General features: G+C 44.1%; 1 protein-coding gene and 1 long non-coding RNA gene across 2 annotated transcripts; both read left to right on the top strand.

Moving 5' to 3' along the window:
* Positions 1 to 1164: 1164 nt before the first annotated feature.
* On the top strand, positions 1165 to 3597 carry LOC123587460. Its single transcript, XR_006707327.1, has 2 exons — positions 1165 to 1603; positions 3141 to 3597. It is a non-coding gene; the product is annotated as an uncharacterized LOC123587460 (long non-coding RNA).
* Positions 3598 to 12933: 9336 nt separating this feature from the next.
* On the top strand, positions 12934 to 16778 carry LOC123587910 (zinc finger protein 79-like). Its single transcript, XM_045457990.1, has 2 exons — positions 12934 to 13980; positions 15133 to 16778. The coding sequence occupies exons 1-2, from the start codon at positions 13662 to 13664 to the stop codon at positions 16068 to 16070; spliced, it is 1257 nt and encodes a 418-aa protein (XP_045313946.1). The 5' UTR covers positions 12934 to 13661; the 3' UTR covers positions 16071 to 16778.
* The last annotated feature ends 1995 nt before the right edge of the window (positions 16779 to 18773 follow it).

The raw sequence follows: 18773 nt of genomic DNA, 5'->3' as shown, positions 1-18773 counted from the left end.
TGACCCACAAAATGCATAGGTCTCCTTCACTGGCAGTTTTACACCAAGAAGTTGAGGGCAGAATGTTATGGAGCAGAATTTGGTATCTGCAAGCAGAGTGTTCCTTTAACACATGAGACAGATGACATGTGGCACTGTGTTGGGGATTGAGTGGTAGGCAGAAGCATATGGGCCTTGAAGAGGCTGCAGCTCAGGACTTGAAGGAAAGCAAAGAATGTGTAATTGGAAGCTGGAGGAAAAGGAATCATTATTCTGTGGTGGTAGAATGTGTAGCAAAACTGTCACCGTGGCAAAGTGGAAAACAGTAAATATACCAAATGAACCCACAGATCTGGCTAAGGCAATTTTCAGGAAGAGTTGGAGGTGCCACCTGGCTTCTTCCACCTGTGCACAATAAAAGGAGGGAGGAGAGAGATGAAGTGCTAAAGGAGCTACTTAGTTTTCAAGTAGCATTGGAAGGAGATGTAAAGGGCCTAGGCCAGTTTTCCCAGCCAGAAAAGGGGTCCCAAAGTAAGAAAGAGCCTCAGATCAAATCGAGGGTACTGTCAGGAAAACACAATTTCATGGTAGAGATGAAGCCAGGGTTAAGAATGCGGCCGGGATCTCGCCTTCCTAAGGATGTGCTTTGCATGTCTTCCCTTTTAAAAAATATGACCTCTAAGATACTCTAAGATCTTCTAAAAGGTATGTTGCACAGTAGCTTCATATGGAGCTCAGGTAGAAAAGGGGTTGGTTGTGTTGAGATTTTTAGGCATTTGGTTTTTGTCTAAAGAAGTGCATTTATTAGTTGATACATAAGAGACCCACAAAGTTTTTACAATAATTATATCAGTTTGGACTTAAAGAGACAGAAAGACCAAAATGAAAAGGTGCCTTTGGATCCCTAAACTTCTATGGGCAGGAAGCAGCCTGAGAGAGCTAACCAGGTGTGAACACAGGCTATTTCCTATGGAAAACGAAGGATGCCTCAGAGGGCAGAATGAGGGCTATAGGGAATCAGCACCAGGAAGGAGGATTGGACCTCAATCAAGAAACAACAGAGGCACCTGAGTGGCTCAGTCTGTTAAGCAGCAGACTCTTGATTTCGGCTCAGGTCATGCTCTTGTGGCCTGTGGGATGGAGCCCCAAGTTGAACTCTTCGCTGACAGTGCAGAGCCTGTTTGGGATTCTCTCTCCCTCTCTCTCTGTCCCTCCCCTGCTCACACATGCATGCACTCTCCCTCTCTCTAAATAAAAATAAACGTTAAAAAAAAGAAATGACAACATGTGTTCAGCTGGATGTTAGAGTCACTATGGTGTGGTTGCTATGGTGAGTGTTGTGACCCACCCTTTACTTTATCAGAATGGTAGTGTTGACTGCATTTATCCCATGCCTGTCCCTCCATCAAAAGCTGGGTGGGGGGGGGGGGGTACAGCTAACACATCTCTTTCATTTACACGTCTTCAGATCAAGAGAAGTCACACCCAAAGTCAAATGAAGAACTACATCCAAGGAGCCTTACCTGCACTTGTACCTGATTTAGATACTGGATTTAGATTCTGGACCTTGAACCTGAGCCCAGTGCCATAATAGGATAAGACTTGGGGGCAGGGCTTGCAAGGGGTGAGTGTATTTTGCATGTAGGAAGAATGAATGTAAATACTTTTTGGTCAAAGAGCAAACTGTGGTGGTTTTTAAAAATGGCCCCAGGGGCGCCTGGGTGGCTCAGTTGTTTGAATGTCCAACTTCACCTCAGGTCATGATCTCATGGTTTGTGAGTTCAAAGCCCCATATTGGGCTCACTGGTGTCAGCAAGGAGCCTCCTTCAGTTCCTCTGCCCCCTCTCTCTCTGCCCCTCCCCTGCTTGTGCTCTCTTAAAAATAAATAAAACATTTAAAACAATAAAAAGAAAATAAATAAAAATGGCCATAAACTTTCTGACAAACCTCACATTGAGAAGTAGACTCTGTGCCCTGTCCCTCTGAATCTGGGATGGTTTATGACGGCTTTCACCAACAGAATGTGGTGGGAGTGATGCTGTGTGGCTCCCAAGACTGAGTCAGCGCTCCCCAGAACCTGGCCACCATGCTGGGAGGAGTTCACACCACATGAAGAGACCGTGATTAGGTTCTCAAGTTGAAAGTCCAGCTGAGCCCCATCTTTGCATCTTCCCACCCAAGTGCTAGTCATGCAAGCGATAAAGCCTCCAGATAATTCCAACCCCCAACCATTTGAGTCATCTCCAACTATGACAGTCTACCTGGCTGAGACCTCAGTCATTGTGCAGCAGGGATGAGCCCCCATGCCCCATCTTAATTCCTGGTTCACAGAATCCACAAACACAATAAACTGGTAGTTGTTTTACATCACTGAATTCAGGGTGGTTTGCTTACAGCAACAGAACGCCCTCCTGCAGGGAGATGTAGCCTGTATATATGGAGATAGGAGGAATCGTTGGTAGCTGTCTTGATGATCTCCCACAGAGCTCTTTGAGTCTCCGCCTAGTTCAAGACAGGCACAGTTCACTGTGGGGGTTCAAGAGAGGATCATAGAATTCAGTGGCAGGAAGTAGAGCCAAGGTACGCGGGCGGCTGGAGCTGAGAACGGGGCCTGCAGGAATTAGGGCTGTGCCGACCTGCTCTCTCTGGGACTGCATGGGTTCTCCTCCCCCATGTGCCTTGTGGGAGCCTGTAATGGCTCCTGGCCCCACTGTCCTCTAGGACCCTCAGTCCAACTGGGCACACTGGCTGCTCCCATGAGAATTCCCAGTCCATGGCTGGGGCAGGGGGGTTGGCTTGGGAATCAGGCCTGGCTGTCTTTGACCAGGTGTCCACTCTGGCCCCCAAAGCCAAAGCCAAGAAAGGGGGTCCTCTCCAGGTGTGGGCAGGGCAGACACTCTGACATATGTCAGTCATCCAGATGGGCGGGCATATTTTTGATCAAGGAGAAATAAAAATAGGCATTGTTGACTGTTAATCGCTTTTTTGTGATGTCTGAGGTAACTAAACCTTATTCTCCAATCTTTCTCTTCCTTCCTTCCTTCTTCCCTCCCTCACTCTCCCTCTCTCTCTTTCTCTCTTGTTTCATTCCTCCCTCCTTTCCTCCCTTCCTCCCTTTCTCTCTTTCTTTCTTTCTTTGTTCATTTTCGAGTTGCTCCCAGGGAGAAGGGGAGTAGAGGCTGATCCCTGAGCCCAGGGAGGATCTTTCTCACGTGGGGCTTACCCCAAAGTGTTCAGGTCAATAGGACTTGTGGAAAAGAAGACGAAAGTGGGAACTGCCTGGAGACCTGCCTGCCCCTCACCATCATGTCCTGGCCCTGATTGCTTGAGGGACTTGAGGGAGAAAAACAAAAGACATGCTTCTGACATTCTCACTGAACTTCACTTGTCCTTGGTCAGTAAAGCAAGGGAAGCACCTTAAACACTGTCTGGAAACTTCTTTAGCTAGATCACCCAGTTTATTAGGTACATTTTCTACTTTCTGAGTTACTGAGTTCTGAGTCACGCAGGTGACTGTGTAGCTAAACTTTCTGCCACTATGCAGAATGGATTCCCGTCTCTGACTTTTAAAAGACATTTTCCTCCATTTCCTTTAAGCTCTCGTCTGAAGTATCCTTTTAAAAAAAAGTATTTACTTATTTAAGTAATCTCTACTCCTAATGTGGGGCTTGAACTCACAACCCCAAGATCAAGAGTCACATGCTCTTCTGACTGAGCCAGCCAGGCGTCCCATCGTCAGAAGTATCCTTAAAGACCATCAGACTTCATCTAACAGATTCTTCAAAGGCAATCATGATTTCATTACCACTCATATCAAAGTCCTTCTGGCTTCTGACCTTTGCTGGTTCCAAAACTTCTCCCACATTCCAGTTTTTGTTTCCACAGCATCCTATTTCTAAATAGTGGATATAATTATCTGCATTAATTATACATACAGTAAAACCTTGGTTTGAGAGCATTAATTTGTTCCAGAAACATGCTTATAATCCAAAGTACTTGTATATCAAAGCGAATTTCCCCATAAGAAATAATGAAAACTCAGATGATTCGTTCCACAACCCAAAAATATTCACGTAATTCAAAATACTGTAATATAATACAAAATAAAGAAAACACAAGATATAAAAAGATAAATTAACCTGCACTTACCTTTGAAAACCTTCATGGCTGGTGTGAGGGAGACAAGATAGAGGAGGGTTATTGTGTAGGACGACTTTCTTTCTTTCCTTTTTAAAAATTATTTTAATTTTTTTAGAATTACGTTCATTATGTCTAATGGAATCACTGCTATCCATTGGCTCAATGAAATCTTTTTCTTTTTGCACAACTTTAACAAGGAACCTATCCAATGACACTTGCTTTTGCCTCCTTTTGAGGATTTCGTGGAAATGTGACATTGCATTGATGACCACTCACAATCTCACACAGAGAGACAGAGAGAAGAACCATTGGCTCAGTTGTGATCATGTGACGTTCAGTGTCATGTACTACTCGTATTGCAAGATATCACTTGTTTATCAAGTTAAAATTTACTAGAAATGTTTGCAAGTTTGGGGGAGTACTCGCAGAACAGTGACTTGCAATCCAAGGTTTTATTGACTCTTATCTGTATTTGTTATCTATTGCTGTACAACACATTACCCCTGAATTAGTGACTTAAAACAATAAACCTGTGTTATTGTACCCCATATCTAGCTATTCCTGTATTGTTCTGGTTCAAGGTCTTTTATAAGTTTGCAGTCAAGATGTCACCAAGGGCTGGAGGGTCCACTTCCCAGAGCATTCCTTTTGTGGGTGGCAAATTAGTACAGGCTGTAGGCAGGAGGCCAAAGTTTCTTGCCATGTGGAACTCTCCACAAATTGCTCAAGTATACTTAAGATGTGATGTTGGCTTCCCCCAGAGTGAGTGATCCAAGACAGCAAGGTTGAAGTTTCAATCAATGTCTTTCATGACCTAGCTTCATAATCCATATACCAGTATATCCACAATATTATTTTTGTTACATATGTCCGCCCTACTCAGTGTGGGAGGTACTACACAAAGATGTGACTACCAGGAGACAAGATTTATAGAGGTCATTCTGGAGGCCAACAACCACAGCAGGGAGGCCTGGGCACAGCTGTGCTGTGCTGATGCTGGCTGGGTAGAACTTGTGGCCAAAGCTGCAGCTGGGGTTCAAGTCAAGGAGGGTGAAATTGTCAGAGCACTGTGTCAAGGGTGGGCCACCACCCAGACTCCTTCCCCTGCTCCTGAGGGTGGACCAGCATCAGGATCACTGGGTCTGAGAACAGGGCTGAGGATTTCCCTACTTCTTCCCCCGTCCCTTCCTGGGACCCCAGGTTAGGGACAGCAGGGGCAGGAAGCCTAGTAAAACTCTTCAGTGCCCACCCACCACCACTAGTATCCTGAGGGCGAGGTGAATGAGCCTTTCCCGCAAAGATGAACATGGGCCAGGACCTACCCAAATCCACCTGGAACTGACAGGATAATTCCACGTTCCTGGGTACCACCCTCTGGATACCCCTGCAGTTAGACACACAACACACCGGCCCAGCATGATACCGGAACTACACTTCCCAGAAAGCTGTGCTACAAGCTCGTCTGGATCTGGAGGTTAGAGCGGCTCCGGGACCCCGATGCCTTCTGGGAAATGGAGTCGTCTGTCTGCGCAGCACAAAAGCTCCCGGGACTTGTAGTTCGTGTCCGGTCCGCGCAGGCGCACTTTCCCTCGACGATGCTTGGCCTGCTCCTTTGTGGTGGTCGTTGGATCTCTGTGGGAGGCGGGTCTGCCTAATCTGCGAGACAGCTCTCCGTACCCGCTAGTTCCAAACCTCTGAGCCCGAAATTGGCCTTGGTCCCCTCACTCGGAGCCCCGGGAGGAGTGTGGAGAGCGCGGGTGATGGGGCGTGAGCGCAGGCTGGAATGTGGGACGCTTGCTGAGCCTGCCTGACCCCGACCCTGGAGGTGCGCAGGGGGCTCCGCGTGCGTGACCGTGAAACCGGAAGTGCGTGTGTGACCCCACGGGGCTCCCAGGCAGGCTGTCCCTTAGCCCCAGGAGCAGGACCCGTGCCTCTGGGCCTAGCCTGGGGCCGGAGGTTGCAGAGCTGCCCACGCGTCCGGGGAACGCTGCCGAGGGGCGCGATGGAGACCCCTTCCCCAAAGCCCCAGGAGACAGGTACAGCGTCGCTGTCTGTGGATTTGTATTGGAAGAGACCGAAGGTGAATTTTGCTGCTGTGAAATTCTATACAGAGAACCCAGAAACGAGAGCTGTATGAACGTTGATGAATATTACCTACCCAAAGTTAAGCAAAAAGACTAACAAAATGATTACGTTTATACCAAATGCAAACACTGGCAAAATAGAAACTATTGTTTCAGATGTGACTGTGAAGTTAAGCAAGGAAAATACTGTAAAGGCCAGAGAGTGTTTAGCTGGGGAGTGTAGGAAGGTGAGGGAGAGAGATGATAATAGAAAAGGTTACCAGGACAAGGGCCCGGGGTGTTTCTGGGACACCATTAGTATTTATTTCATGACCTGTGTCAAGAATTCCCTGGGTGTTCTCTTTACAACTGTCTGATCCAATATTAGGTTCTTGCACGCCCTCTGTGTGTGTATCACAATCAGAATCTTTTAAAGATAACCACAATCCCATTAGGCTGGCTATTACAAAAAAAAAAAAAAAAAAAATTTAATAAAAAACAACACGCTAGTGTGGATGTGGAGAAATTGGACCCTTTGCACTGTTGGTGAGAATGTAAAATGGTGCAGCCACTGAAAACCAGTTGGAAAATTCTTTAACTTTTCTTTTAAAAATTAGAAATAAAACTACCATATGGTCGCTGGGTATATATCTAAAAGAATCGAAAGCAAGATCTGAAAGAGATACAGACTATGTTTATAGCAGTATTAGTCACAAGAGCCAAGAGGTGGAAGCAACCCAAGTGTCCATCCACAAATGAACGGATGAACAAAACTGGTTTATCCCTACAAGACAATATGGTAAAGCCTCACATGGTGTGACATGGATGAACCTGGAAGGCATTATGCTAATGGAAATGAGCCTCGTCTCAAAATAACAAATGCTGTATGATTCCACTTGTGTAAGGTCCCTAGAGTAGTCAAGTTCATAGAAAGTGCAATGGTGGTTGTCAGGGGCTGAGTGGAGGAGGTATGGGAAGCTGTTGTTTAATGGGTCCAGAGGTTTGGTTTTGCCAGATGAAAAAGTTCTGGAGATTGGTTCCTCAACCACGTGAATATACTTAACACTACTGAACTGTACCCTTAGGAATGGTTAAGATGGTGGATGTTTTGTTACGTGTGTCTTTACCACAATTTTGAAAAAGTTAAAGAATGTTAATAAAATAATGATTAAGGTGTTAGTGCGAACAGAAGTTGAAAAGACCCTGGGAGTCCAAGGAACACTGAGTAGCATGGCCTTTTCATGCCCTGATGGGTCTGACAAGCTCTCCTCGTCCAGGAAGGGCATCCCTGAGAAGCCTACCCCTAAAACCCCTGCCTTGGGGGGCCTGGGAAGGAGCTCAGATTCAAAAGTGTGTCCAGGTAGTTGGAGCAATGGTCCAAAACTTGGGTCACAGGACACCATTTGTCCATTTGTCCATTCCCTGAACACTTGTGTGGTGCACTGTGTTGGGGGCCTGCCCTCAGGGCCATGGTTCTGAATGACCAATGGAAAAAGTGTTTGGGTCTTGGCCTGGCACACACTAGGCCCACAGGGAGAGGGAAGAGCTTGTGCATATCCACAGACAGTGTCAGCATCTGTGTAACGGCATAAGTAAGGGGGTCTCATGAGCTGTGATGAAAATATCTCTCCTTTATTGTAAAGAAGCATCCAGTACAAGTAACTCACAGGTGCTAGAGAAGTGTTAGAAAATCAAAACAAGCACAATAAATATTAATCCCCCAAGGGGCACCTGGGTGGCTCAGTTGGTTAAGCATCCGACTTTGGCTCAGGTCATGATATGGTTCATGAGATGGAGCCCCGCATCAGGCTCTGTGCTGACAGCTCAGAGCCCAGAGCCTGCTTCAGATTCTGTGTCTCTCTCTCTCTCTCTGCCCCTCCCCTGCTTGATCTCTGTCTCTGTCTCTCTCAAAAATGAATAAACATATAAAAAAATTTTTTAATATTAATCCCCCAAGCCCCAGAGAGAGCTCCTCTTAACTTTTTGGCAAACATTCTTGTGGGGTTTCCCAGCCATATTATGCTAATTATTTTAGTAACTATATTATATAATACTTTGAAACTGGTAAGCCCAGTGGAATGTTCACATAGAAACAGTACTAATGGAAACCAATTTGACAATAAATTTCATATATTGAAAAAAAAAAAACAAAAAACAATTCCATACATTAAAAAAAAGAAAAAAAGAAACAGTACTAAGCAAGGATCTAAAATGATCTCAGATGTCAGGTTGATAGTTACTAATTTGAAAGTATTATTTCTCCCTATTTTTATTTATTTAAAAAAAAATTTTTTTTGGGGGCGCCTGGGTGGCGCAGTCGGTTAAGCGTCCGACTTCAGCTCGGGTCACGATCTCGCGGTCCGTGAGTTCGAGCCCCGCGTCGGGCTCTGGGCTGATGGCTCAGAGCCTGGAGCCTATTTCCGATTCTGTGTCTCCCTCTCTCTCTGCCCCTCCCCCGTTCATGCTCTGTCTCTCTCTGTCCCCCAAAAAAATATAATAAAATAAAAAAATAAATAAATAAAATAGAAATGGTGAGAAGACACGTCCTTGCCTAGTTCCTAGCTACCCTATCAGGGTAAAAACGTTGATTATTTATTTAAACATTATTTATTATGATATGAGTTATAGGTGCTTTTTGTAGATGCCCTTTACCAACTGAGTAACTTCATTACTGGTTCGCTGAGCATTTTCATCATGAACTAGTGTTGAATTTTATCTAATGATTTTCTGCATCTGATAGTACAATTTTTCTCCTTCATTCTCTTAATACAATCTTAATGTGATTAATGACATAAATGTTCTAATGTTAAACCAACATTTTGTTTCTGGGGTAAACTCCACTGAGAGATATACACACACATACACCCACACATACACTCTTATGCATATATATACACCTACTAGTGATTTGCTAATATGTGGTGAGAATTTTTGTATCTATGTTCCTGATATTGGTGTTTAATTGTCTTGTAATGATTTATCAGGTTTGGGTATCAAGGTTATGTTGGCCTCATAAAGTGAGTTAGGCAGCATTCCCTTCTTTTCGATTTTCTGACAGAGTGTATGTATTTTGCCCTTAAGGGTTTGATAGCATTCATTCATCACTGAAAACCGTTTGGGCCTTGAATTTTCTTTATGGGAGGAGAAGGTCCTAAGAGAGAAGTGGTCTACACTATAAATGCCTCGTAGAGATCAGAAAAGGTAAGAAACCCAAGGAAAAAGCCCTGTTGTTTCTTCACAATACAGAGCCACAGGTGCACAAGTGGTCGTGTCCTTTGTGCCCCTGTTGGGGTGCTGGGGGAGAGGTGAGCGATCCTCTCTGGACAGATTTGAGCCCCACAGGAGCAGGCACTCATGTGTCCTCTCTCTCTCTCCCTCTCTCTCTCTCTCTCTGCAGCTCTTCCTGGAGCCAAGGCACAGGTGACGCTGAGGACTTTGCTTTCTGTGCAAGTGGGAGTCAAGGAGGTGTCTATTCTTTCATGAATTGACTTCTCTGACCTTTACATGTATATTTATTGGGGTCATAATGTTTATTTAAAACCTACTTCAGCAAGGATGTGGAAAAAGGGGAATATTTTTGCACTGCTGGTGGGAATGCAAACTGGTGCGGCCACTCTGGAAAACAGTATGGGGCTTCCTCAAAAAATTAAAAATAGAACTACCCTACGACCCAGCAATTGCACTACTAGGTATTTATCCAAAGGATATAGGAGTGCTGTTTCAAAGGGGCACATGCACCCCAATGTTTATAGAAGTGCTATCAACAATAACCGAAGTATGGAAAGAGTCCAAATGTCCATCAACTGACAAATGGATAAAAATGTGGTACATATATACAATGGAATATTACTCAGCGATCAAAAAGAACAAAACCTTGCCATTTGCAACAATGTGAATGGAACTAGTATATTATGCTAAGTTAAATAAGTCAGGAGAGAAAGATAAATATCATTTTTTCACTAATATGTGGAATTTACGAAACAAAACAAATGGACAGAGGGGAAGGGAAGGAAAAAATAAGATAAAAAGAGGGAAGCAAACCATAAGAGACTCTTAATTACAGAGAACAAACAGAGTTGCTGGAGGGGAGGTGGGTGGGGAGGGATTCTTGGTAGCCATTATTAATATTCTCCAGATGAGCCTATAGTCAAATATTTGGAAAAATATATGTTCAACAAAATATTTTTCATTATATTACCCAATTACTGAAAGTTTCTGTTCTTTCATTCCATTTTTTCTTAAGGAAAAATCAACACATAAATATACAATGTCAGTCTCCCTCTGTGATCTTTCCTGAAGACTTTATTCTTCAAGTATATGGTTAAGGGAGTAACCTCTACCTTTAAAAATGCCTTTCTATTTCAGATACTGAACTTCTGAAAGGAATTAGCATGAGCATGAAACCTAGATGAGAGAAGCTCTTACTCAATAAGATCTGGGTAAATTAATTCCCGAACAGATCTGCATTTTCTCATCATATTTGTCTTACATATTCAACCAGAAACAAAGAATCAATTTACAGCCAAACCAAGTGTCTGTGTCTCCATTTAAAACTTTAAATGGATTTATTAACTTTCAAAGCCTCCTGCCCACATGGGTAAGGATTTCATTTGAAGAACAGGTGGTTTTTTATAACATTTATGTTGTATACTCATCCTTTCTTGACTCATTCCTATTAACTAAAATGATTTAGAACTTTAATAGACACTGGTAACTTGTTACTTTTGAAAAATCGGATTGCAAAATTTTATTACAAATTAAAAATATCTTTTAAAAATTCTCAAGTTGAGGGGCACCTGGGTGGCTCGGTCGGTTAAGCGTTCGACTCTTGATTTTGACCCAGGTCATGATCTGACAGTTTGTGATATCAAACCCCATGTTGGGTTCTGTGCTAACATCATGGGGTCTACTTGGGATTCTCTCTCTCTCTCTGTCTCTCTCTCTCTCTCTCTCTCTCTCTCTTCCTCCCTCCCTCCCTCCCTCTCTCCCTCCCTCCCTCCCTCCCTCCCTGCCTCTCCCACACTCACACCCTCTGTCTCTCAAATAAATAAACTTAAAAAAAGTCTTAAGTTGATTATCTGCAAAATTTTAAAGTTGTAAGTATTTAGTTGAGTTCATTCTCATTACTGGGATTACATTTCAGCTTGTACTTGTTGGATGAACTAAACCAGATGAAGGAGAATGTGGTGTTTACTCAGCCATTGTCTGACTATCCTGGGGGGACATGTTCTCAGCTGGTGAACAAGCTGTCTTTGTCCCTTTGCCCTCGTGCATTTTGGGATTATGTGGGTGTCTACTACAGTGACTGGGGCGCTGAGGTAGCTGCTACCCTGGTCAGATCTCTCAGGCTTTGTCCTCTCATGACTTTGGTGAGGATGCCCTGCGATGATGTGGCTCAGCCATCACACCTGGTCTGGCCCCCTGGCTTCTGCTGCCTTGGGCCATGGGCAACATCACTGGATCTGCTTTGGTGAGGAGGCTCCATTCATGGCAAGGTGGGCACCACCACTTGTGGAGTCTTTGTCTCATGGAGAAGAGACCCCCCACCACTCATGGGGTCTCCAGCTGTGGTGATGAGCACACTATTACCTGGGGAATTTCTGCCTATGGGGTCTCTACCTCTCTGGGATAGGGCATGTCCTCCAGTGGTGGAAATGATGCTGTTTAGCCCAGCTTTGCCCTTGACCTCCTCTTTCCCCCTCACTCTGTTCTGACAACTCAAGTATTCAGACCTGAAAGCCCACACTGGGAGTTGGGGGGGGGGGGGGAGTGGTCCTGAGGTCCCAGGAGTGGATGAGCACAGGGAGACCCCAGGGAGGGGAAGAAAGGGATCTGGGTGGGTGCAGGACAGAGGACTGTGGACCCCAGTTATTCAAGGAGAAGAGAGATGGGGAGGGCCCAGGGGTCTGAGCAGGAGGGGCCAGGAGAGGGTGCTGCATGCAGATGGAAGAGTAAGAAGGAAGACCCACACAGTTGAGGTGCAGAGCCACAAACAAGCTGTCCTTTGGCATCGTTCTGCACATCACAGCACAAAGTCCCCTCTCGTGTGTTGTGCCCTGACCAGCCTTTCTTCGGTAACTTGTCCTGTTCCAAATAATTTAATAGACATACTCCCTCTTTATCTATCGCTTCATCTTAAAAACAACATCCCTCTCCCTCCTCCTTCAAATATAATTTCTACCCTGGAATTTCTAGGAATCTTTTTCTTGATCTTCTTTATGGTCCTACCACATATGCCCCTAAACAGTAGACTGCTCAATGCACATGTTTCAACTCTGTTAATCTGCCAGAGCTGCCGTAACAAAGTACCACCAACTGTGCAGCTTAAACAACAGAAATTCATTTTCTTGCAGTTCTGGAGGCTGGAGGTCCAAGATCAAGATGCCATCAGGGCTGGGTTATGGTGAAAGCTCTCTTCCTGGCTTGTAGATGGCCCCCTTCTTCTTGTGCCCCCACATGGCTTTTCCTCTGTGTGCATACACTCCCAGTGTCTCTTCCTCTTCTTACAAGGACCCATCAGTTTAGGGCCCCAGCCTTATGACCTCATTTAACCTGAATTGTCCCCTTAAAGGCCCCATCTACAAATAGCCACATTGTGGGTTGGGGCTTCAACATATGACTTGGGAGGAAGGGCCACAATTCAGTCTGTAACACTGAATAAATGCATATTCCATGGGTTCGTCTACAATTTGCTGTTTTTGCCCTTGACCTCATAGTCCAGCAATTCTCACCACTGTCTAGCTGTCATTACTCTCCTGGAATTTCTTACTGCACAGACTAGAACTTCTAGGAGAGTATCGTCGTAGACTCAGTGTTGGTGTCTTGCTATTGCTTGAACCAGACTCACTAAACGTCTGGTGTTCGGCACAATATAAGCCAGTGGTTTCTGTGTATATATCTTCCTCTGCCTGCGGGATGCCACACTCTGTGATATGCTGAGCATGGCATTCCCAATGCCTAACACTTCCATGTGTAACACCTCATGACCCAGTGACATTCCAGGACGTGGCTGTAGAATTCACCCAGGAGGAGTGGGAGCATCTGGGCACCACTCAGAGGGCACTGTACCAAGAGGTCATGCTGGAGAACTATAGGAGCCTGGCTTCCCTGGTTAAGAGTGGCCCTGGGCCCACCATCTGCACTGGCCTGGGGGGCAGCACCAGGCAGCACCCTGGGAAGGACAGGGGACACAGTTGTCATCTGCTCAGGTTGTCTGCCTAGCTGATGGGAAGAGGGGAGATATTAAGTAATTTAAATGATAAGTGATTTTTTATATTAAATAAACAGATATAATAGATTATAATGACAATATGTATGATTTTAAAAGATGCAACAGAGACTAGAAAGGGGTTTTGGACTCTCAGAGGCACAGTCTACTAACAATCCTTGAAGGCCTGTTGTGCACCAACTCTGCCAATATGAGTTCGTGGATGAGGAGTGTGTTCTCTCTTCTCTATCCAGACCTGAGGCCTCTGAACCATGGAGCCATATTTTGATGTTCAGAGGACACAGACCCAGGGCATTTCTACTGTGTATCCTCTGCGTGGTAGGAAGCAAGAGGCTGAGGCTGCCCCCACTCCCACCCTGGCGTCACCCATCTTTCATGCTGCAAAGGTCCTGAAGACAGGGAAAAGGGGGCAGGGCCCTGGGCACACACTTGTCACTGGCCCCAACACCTGTGCATCCTATCTTTCTCGGGCAGGGTACCAGGATTTCAAACCTGATGTGATCTCCCAGTTGGAGCAAGGCGAATCGCCATGGATGCTGTGGAGGGACATTCCTAGGGACCCCTCTCCAGGTGAAGAGATGGGAAGGAGGCCTGGGGGCTCACACAGAAGGCTGTCCGGGAAGCTGGAAATTTCTAGAATCACAACAGAGAAATCCCCAGGGGAAATCAGAGCTGCCTCCAAAACAGTCCCTGCACAGAAGCTGCCTCCTGCCCCTCCCGCTCCTCTCCTGTATGAGCCCTGCTCTTTCAGGGGGTTTACTGTCTGTCTAGGCCTCTCCCACCCTGCACTGACTTTCTTCTTCCCTCTTCTTGGATGTGCCCCCCCCCCCGCCCCCCGTGCTGCCAGGCATTCTGCCCTCTCAAGAGAAGCCCATCTGTGGTCAGTGATGCTGCTTTCACCTCCCTCCCTTTCCTGTCATCTGTTTGGTCACCATCATTTCCGTCTTAATCTACCTTGAATGTTAGGTAAGTCTACTAGGAATGTCCACCACCTGCCAGAATCCACACCATGGTTTTCTGCTTCCTGCTGCATTAATTTCAGCAAGACTTTCCGTAATCACTCCCCACTTTGCCTGGCTCCTCTGTTTCTTCTCACACCTCCTCACCTGTGTTGGATTCTGCATGAGTCCTTTTTGCCCATAACTTGCTTACTCTGTGACCTCCCTAGTCAATTCAACCGTGATCATGGGTTGCCTCTGAAAGCAGCAGGAGAATGGGTGCAAGAGGACTATCCTTACAGACCTGGTGAATTGGTGTTTCAGGGAAGTTAACTGTGGCAGCTTACCAGATGGACAAATAAGGAGAAGAGGCTGAGAGATTAGTGGTGACATTTCATAATGACCCAGGCACACAGTGACTTCAGGTTATACCTTGATCTGCTTTTCTTCTGCTGGTCCTTATTCCCATGATTCCCCTAATTGCTGCCCCCTTGTCCATTCTCAGTCCCAGTTTGCCCCCTTTAGTCATTCCAGAACAGCAGTCCTCATTCATTTCTCTTACCAGCACCCCTGTAACCATGTGTGTGTCCCTATTCACTTCTTCCTTGCTCCTGTGTACAGTGGCTCTTGGTTCACATAACATTTGAAATCAGTCAAAGCACCATACCTCTGGAAAATCAAAGTATAGAAGTAATAGTAACATATTATATGTAGCTTTGACTAGGTCACACTTTTTGTCTCTCTAAATAGTCAAGTATCCTCCATTTTTAAAAATTTCTTTCAGGCCAAAAGACCAGATATAGAACTGCAGAGTCAAATCTGAAGCAAGTAATTTCTGAAGAATTTTCCCAGGGCATGATAATCAATAAAAGTAAAAGAAATAGAATCTGTTACTCCACCAGAGAAGTCCCAGAATTGCTTGGCTGTTTAGAAAGCCATCCAGGGCAGATGGCATTTACCCATAAGAAAATCCTGACTCAGGAGACCATTCGTGAAGATAATGGATTTGAATTTAGACAGCAATCAAACTTTGTTATTCAAAGTACAATTCCTTCAGGGAAAGCAATGTGTAAAGATGACAGTTACAACAGTATCTTTTCACATAACCTAGATCTAAGTAATCATCAGAGAATCTACACAAGTGAAAAGCCATACAAACGTGATCAATGTGGGAAATACATTAGCTGTGGTTTGGATCTCGCTCAAAACCAGGGTAGTCATATTTTATTAGATATCAGAAATTTGGTGCTAGAGAAAAGCCCTTCAAATGCAGAGATTGTGATAAATCTTTTAGCAGGGGAACACACCTTATACAACATGAAAGATGTCACACAGGAGAGCGACCATGAGTGTAGTGTATGTGGGAAGTTGTTCAGCTGGGACTCATCTCTTATTCTACATCAGAGAACCCATACTGGAGAAAAACGCTATGAGTGTAGTGAATGTGGAAAGGCTTTCAGCCAAAGTACATGCCTCACACAACATCAGAGGATTCATACAGGAGAGAAACCTTATGAATGCAATCAGTGTGGGAAGGCCTTTAGCCAAAGTTCACATCTAACTCTGCATCAGAAAACTCATACTGGGGAGAAACCCTATGAGTGTAATCAGTGTGGCAAAACCTTTATTCAGAGCATTCAACTTACTCTGCATCTAAGAACTCATTCTGGAGAGAAACCTTATGAATGTACCGAACGTGGTAACACCTATAGTCATAGCTAATCCCTAATGCAACACAAGAGGATTCATACTGGAGAAAAACCCTTTGAATGTAAAGAATGTGGAAAAGCCTTTACCCAGAGCATTCAGCTTACTTTACATCTGAGAACACATACTGGAGAAAAACCCTATGAATGTACTGAATGTGGCAAAGCCTATAGTCATAGGTCATCCCTTATTCAAATAAGAGGATCCATACTGGAGAAAAACCCTTTGAATGTAATGAATGCAGGAAAGCTTTCTGATGGAACACACATCTTACTCAACACCAGAGAATTCATACTGGAGAGAAACCCTATAAATGCAAAAAATGTGACAAATCTTTCAGCAGAAGTACACACCTTAATCAACATCAAAGAATTCATACTGAAGAGAAACCCTACAAGTGTAATGAGTGTGGGAAAACCTTTGGTCAGAGTGCATATCTGACTCAACACCAGAGGATGCATACTGGGGAAAACCCCTATCAATGTAAGGAATGTGGAAAGGCCTTCACTGTAAATGCATATCTTGCTCAACATCAAAGGATTCATAAGAGAAAGGAACCTTTATTATGTGCCAATCACAAAGAAATTCTGACTGGAGAGAAATTCAGCAAATGTTTTTAATGTGGGAAATATTTCAGCATAAACACAGGTGTTCCTCAACTTGAATATATATATATATATATATATATATATATATATATATATATATATATATATATTTATTTATTTATTTTTATTTTTTTATTTTTTTATTTTTAATTTATTTATGTAAATTCAAGTTAGTTAACATACAGTGTAGTATTGGTTTCGGGAGTAGAACCCAGTGATTCATCACTTATATATGACACCCAGTGCTCACTCCAACAAGTGCCCTCCTTAATACCCATCACCTATTTAGCCCATCCTCCCCACACACATCCCCTCCAGCAACTCTCAATTTGTTCTCTGTATTTAAGAGTCTCTTATGGTTTGCCTCCCTCTCTCATTTTATCTTATTTTTCCTTTCCTTCCCCTGTGTTCATCTGTTTTGTTTCTTAAATTCTACATATGAGTGAAATCATGATATTTGTCTTTCTCTGACTGACTTATTTAGCTTAGTATAATACACTCTAGTTCCATCCACATTGTTGGAAATGGCTAGATTTCATTCTTTTTGATTGCCAAGTGATATTCCATTGTATATATACACTATATCTTCTTTATCCTTTAATCAGTTGATGGACATTTGGGCTCTTTCCATAATTTGGGTATTGTTGATAGTGCTGCTATAAACATTGGGGTGCATGTGCCCCTATGAATCAACATGAATATATTAATAAAAGAGAGAAATCGTACAAATACAATTATGGAAAATATTTTACTTCATGTATTCAATACTAATATGCTCATTATAAAACTAAAAAAGTAGGGGCATCTGGTGGTGGAGTCACTTCAGCTTCTGACTCTTGATTTGGGCTCAGGTCATGATCTCATGGTTCGTGGGATTGAGCTCTGTGTCAGGCTCTGCACTGATAGCATGGAGTCTGCTTGGCATTATGTCTCTGCTCTCTCTCTGTGCTCCTCCCACTTTCTCTCTCTCTCTCTCTCTCTCTCTCTCAAAATAAATAAACATTAAGAAAAACTAAAAAAGCAAAAAATGTGTGAAATGTTTTAATGTAATATGACCTCTTACTAAAAGCTAAAGGAAAAATACTGAGACAGGACCTTATAAATAATATCTTTAAAACCACAGAGTTACGGGACACCTGGGTGACTCAGTCACTTGAGCGCCTGACTTTGGCTCAGGTCATGATCTCACCGTTTGTGGGTTTGAGCCCCACATTGGGCTCTGTGCTGACAGCTTGGAGCCTGGAGCCTGCTTCAGATTCTGTGTCTCCCTCTCTCTCTGCCCCTCCCCCGCTCATGCTCTGTCTCTGTCTCTCAAAAATGAATAAACGTTAGGGGCGCCTGGGTGGCTCAGTCGTTGAGTGTCCGACTTTGGCTCAGGTCATGATCTCGTGGTTTGTGAGTTCGAGCCCCGCGTCAGGCTCTGTGCTGACAGCTCAGAGCCTGGAGCCTGCCTCAGATTCTGTGCAAAACCCCCCTCTCTACCCGCCCCACCCCTGCTTGTACTCTGTCTCTCTCTTTCAAAAATGAATAAACATAACAAAAATTTTTTTAATGAATTAACATTAAAAAATATATATTTAAAACCACAAAGTCACACATGAAAGTTAAATCTTTTTATACATCATGCTGAATTTCTAGAAAAGGTGTAGAAGTAATGTCTGTTAAATCTATAAATGATGCTATATTTATTGGAGGAGGCCTCACATTTCAAATCTGATGTCCCCTGTTGTATATATGGAGCTTTATTTATTTTTTATTTATTTATTTAACGTTTATTTATTTTTGAGACAGAGAGAGACAGAGCATGAACGAGGGAGGGTCAGAGAGAGAGAGACACGGAATCTGAAACAGGCTCCAGGCTCTGAGCTGTCAGCACAGAGCCCGACCTGGGGCTCGAACTCACGGACCACGAAATCACGACCTGAGCCGAAGTCGGCCGTTCAACCGACTGAGCTACCCAGGCGCCCCTATATATGAAGCTTTAAATACCATAGATCAGGGGACAGCAAACTGTGGCCCCTGGGCCAAATCCAGCCTGCACCTGTTTTTATAAATAAAATTTTATTGGAACACAGTCACATCTATTTGTTTATATATGGTCCATGTCTGC

Source organism: Leopardus geoffroyi, chromosome D3 (assembly GCF_018350155.1).
Source record: "Leopardus geoffroyi isolate Oge1 chromosome D3, O.geoffroyi_Oge1_pat1.0, whole genome shotgun sequence".
NCBI lineage: Eukaryota > Metazoa > Chordata > Mammalia > Carnivora > Felidae > Leopardus > Leopardus geoffroyi.
Note: the sequence above shows the minus strand (reverse complement) of the source record. Positions and strands in the feature narration are given on the sequence as shown.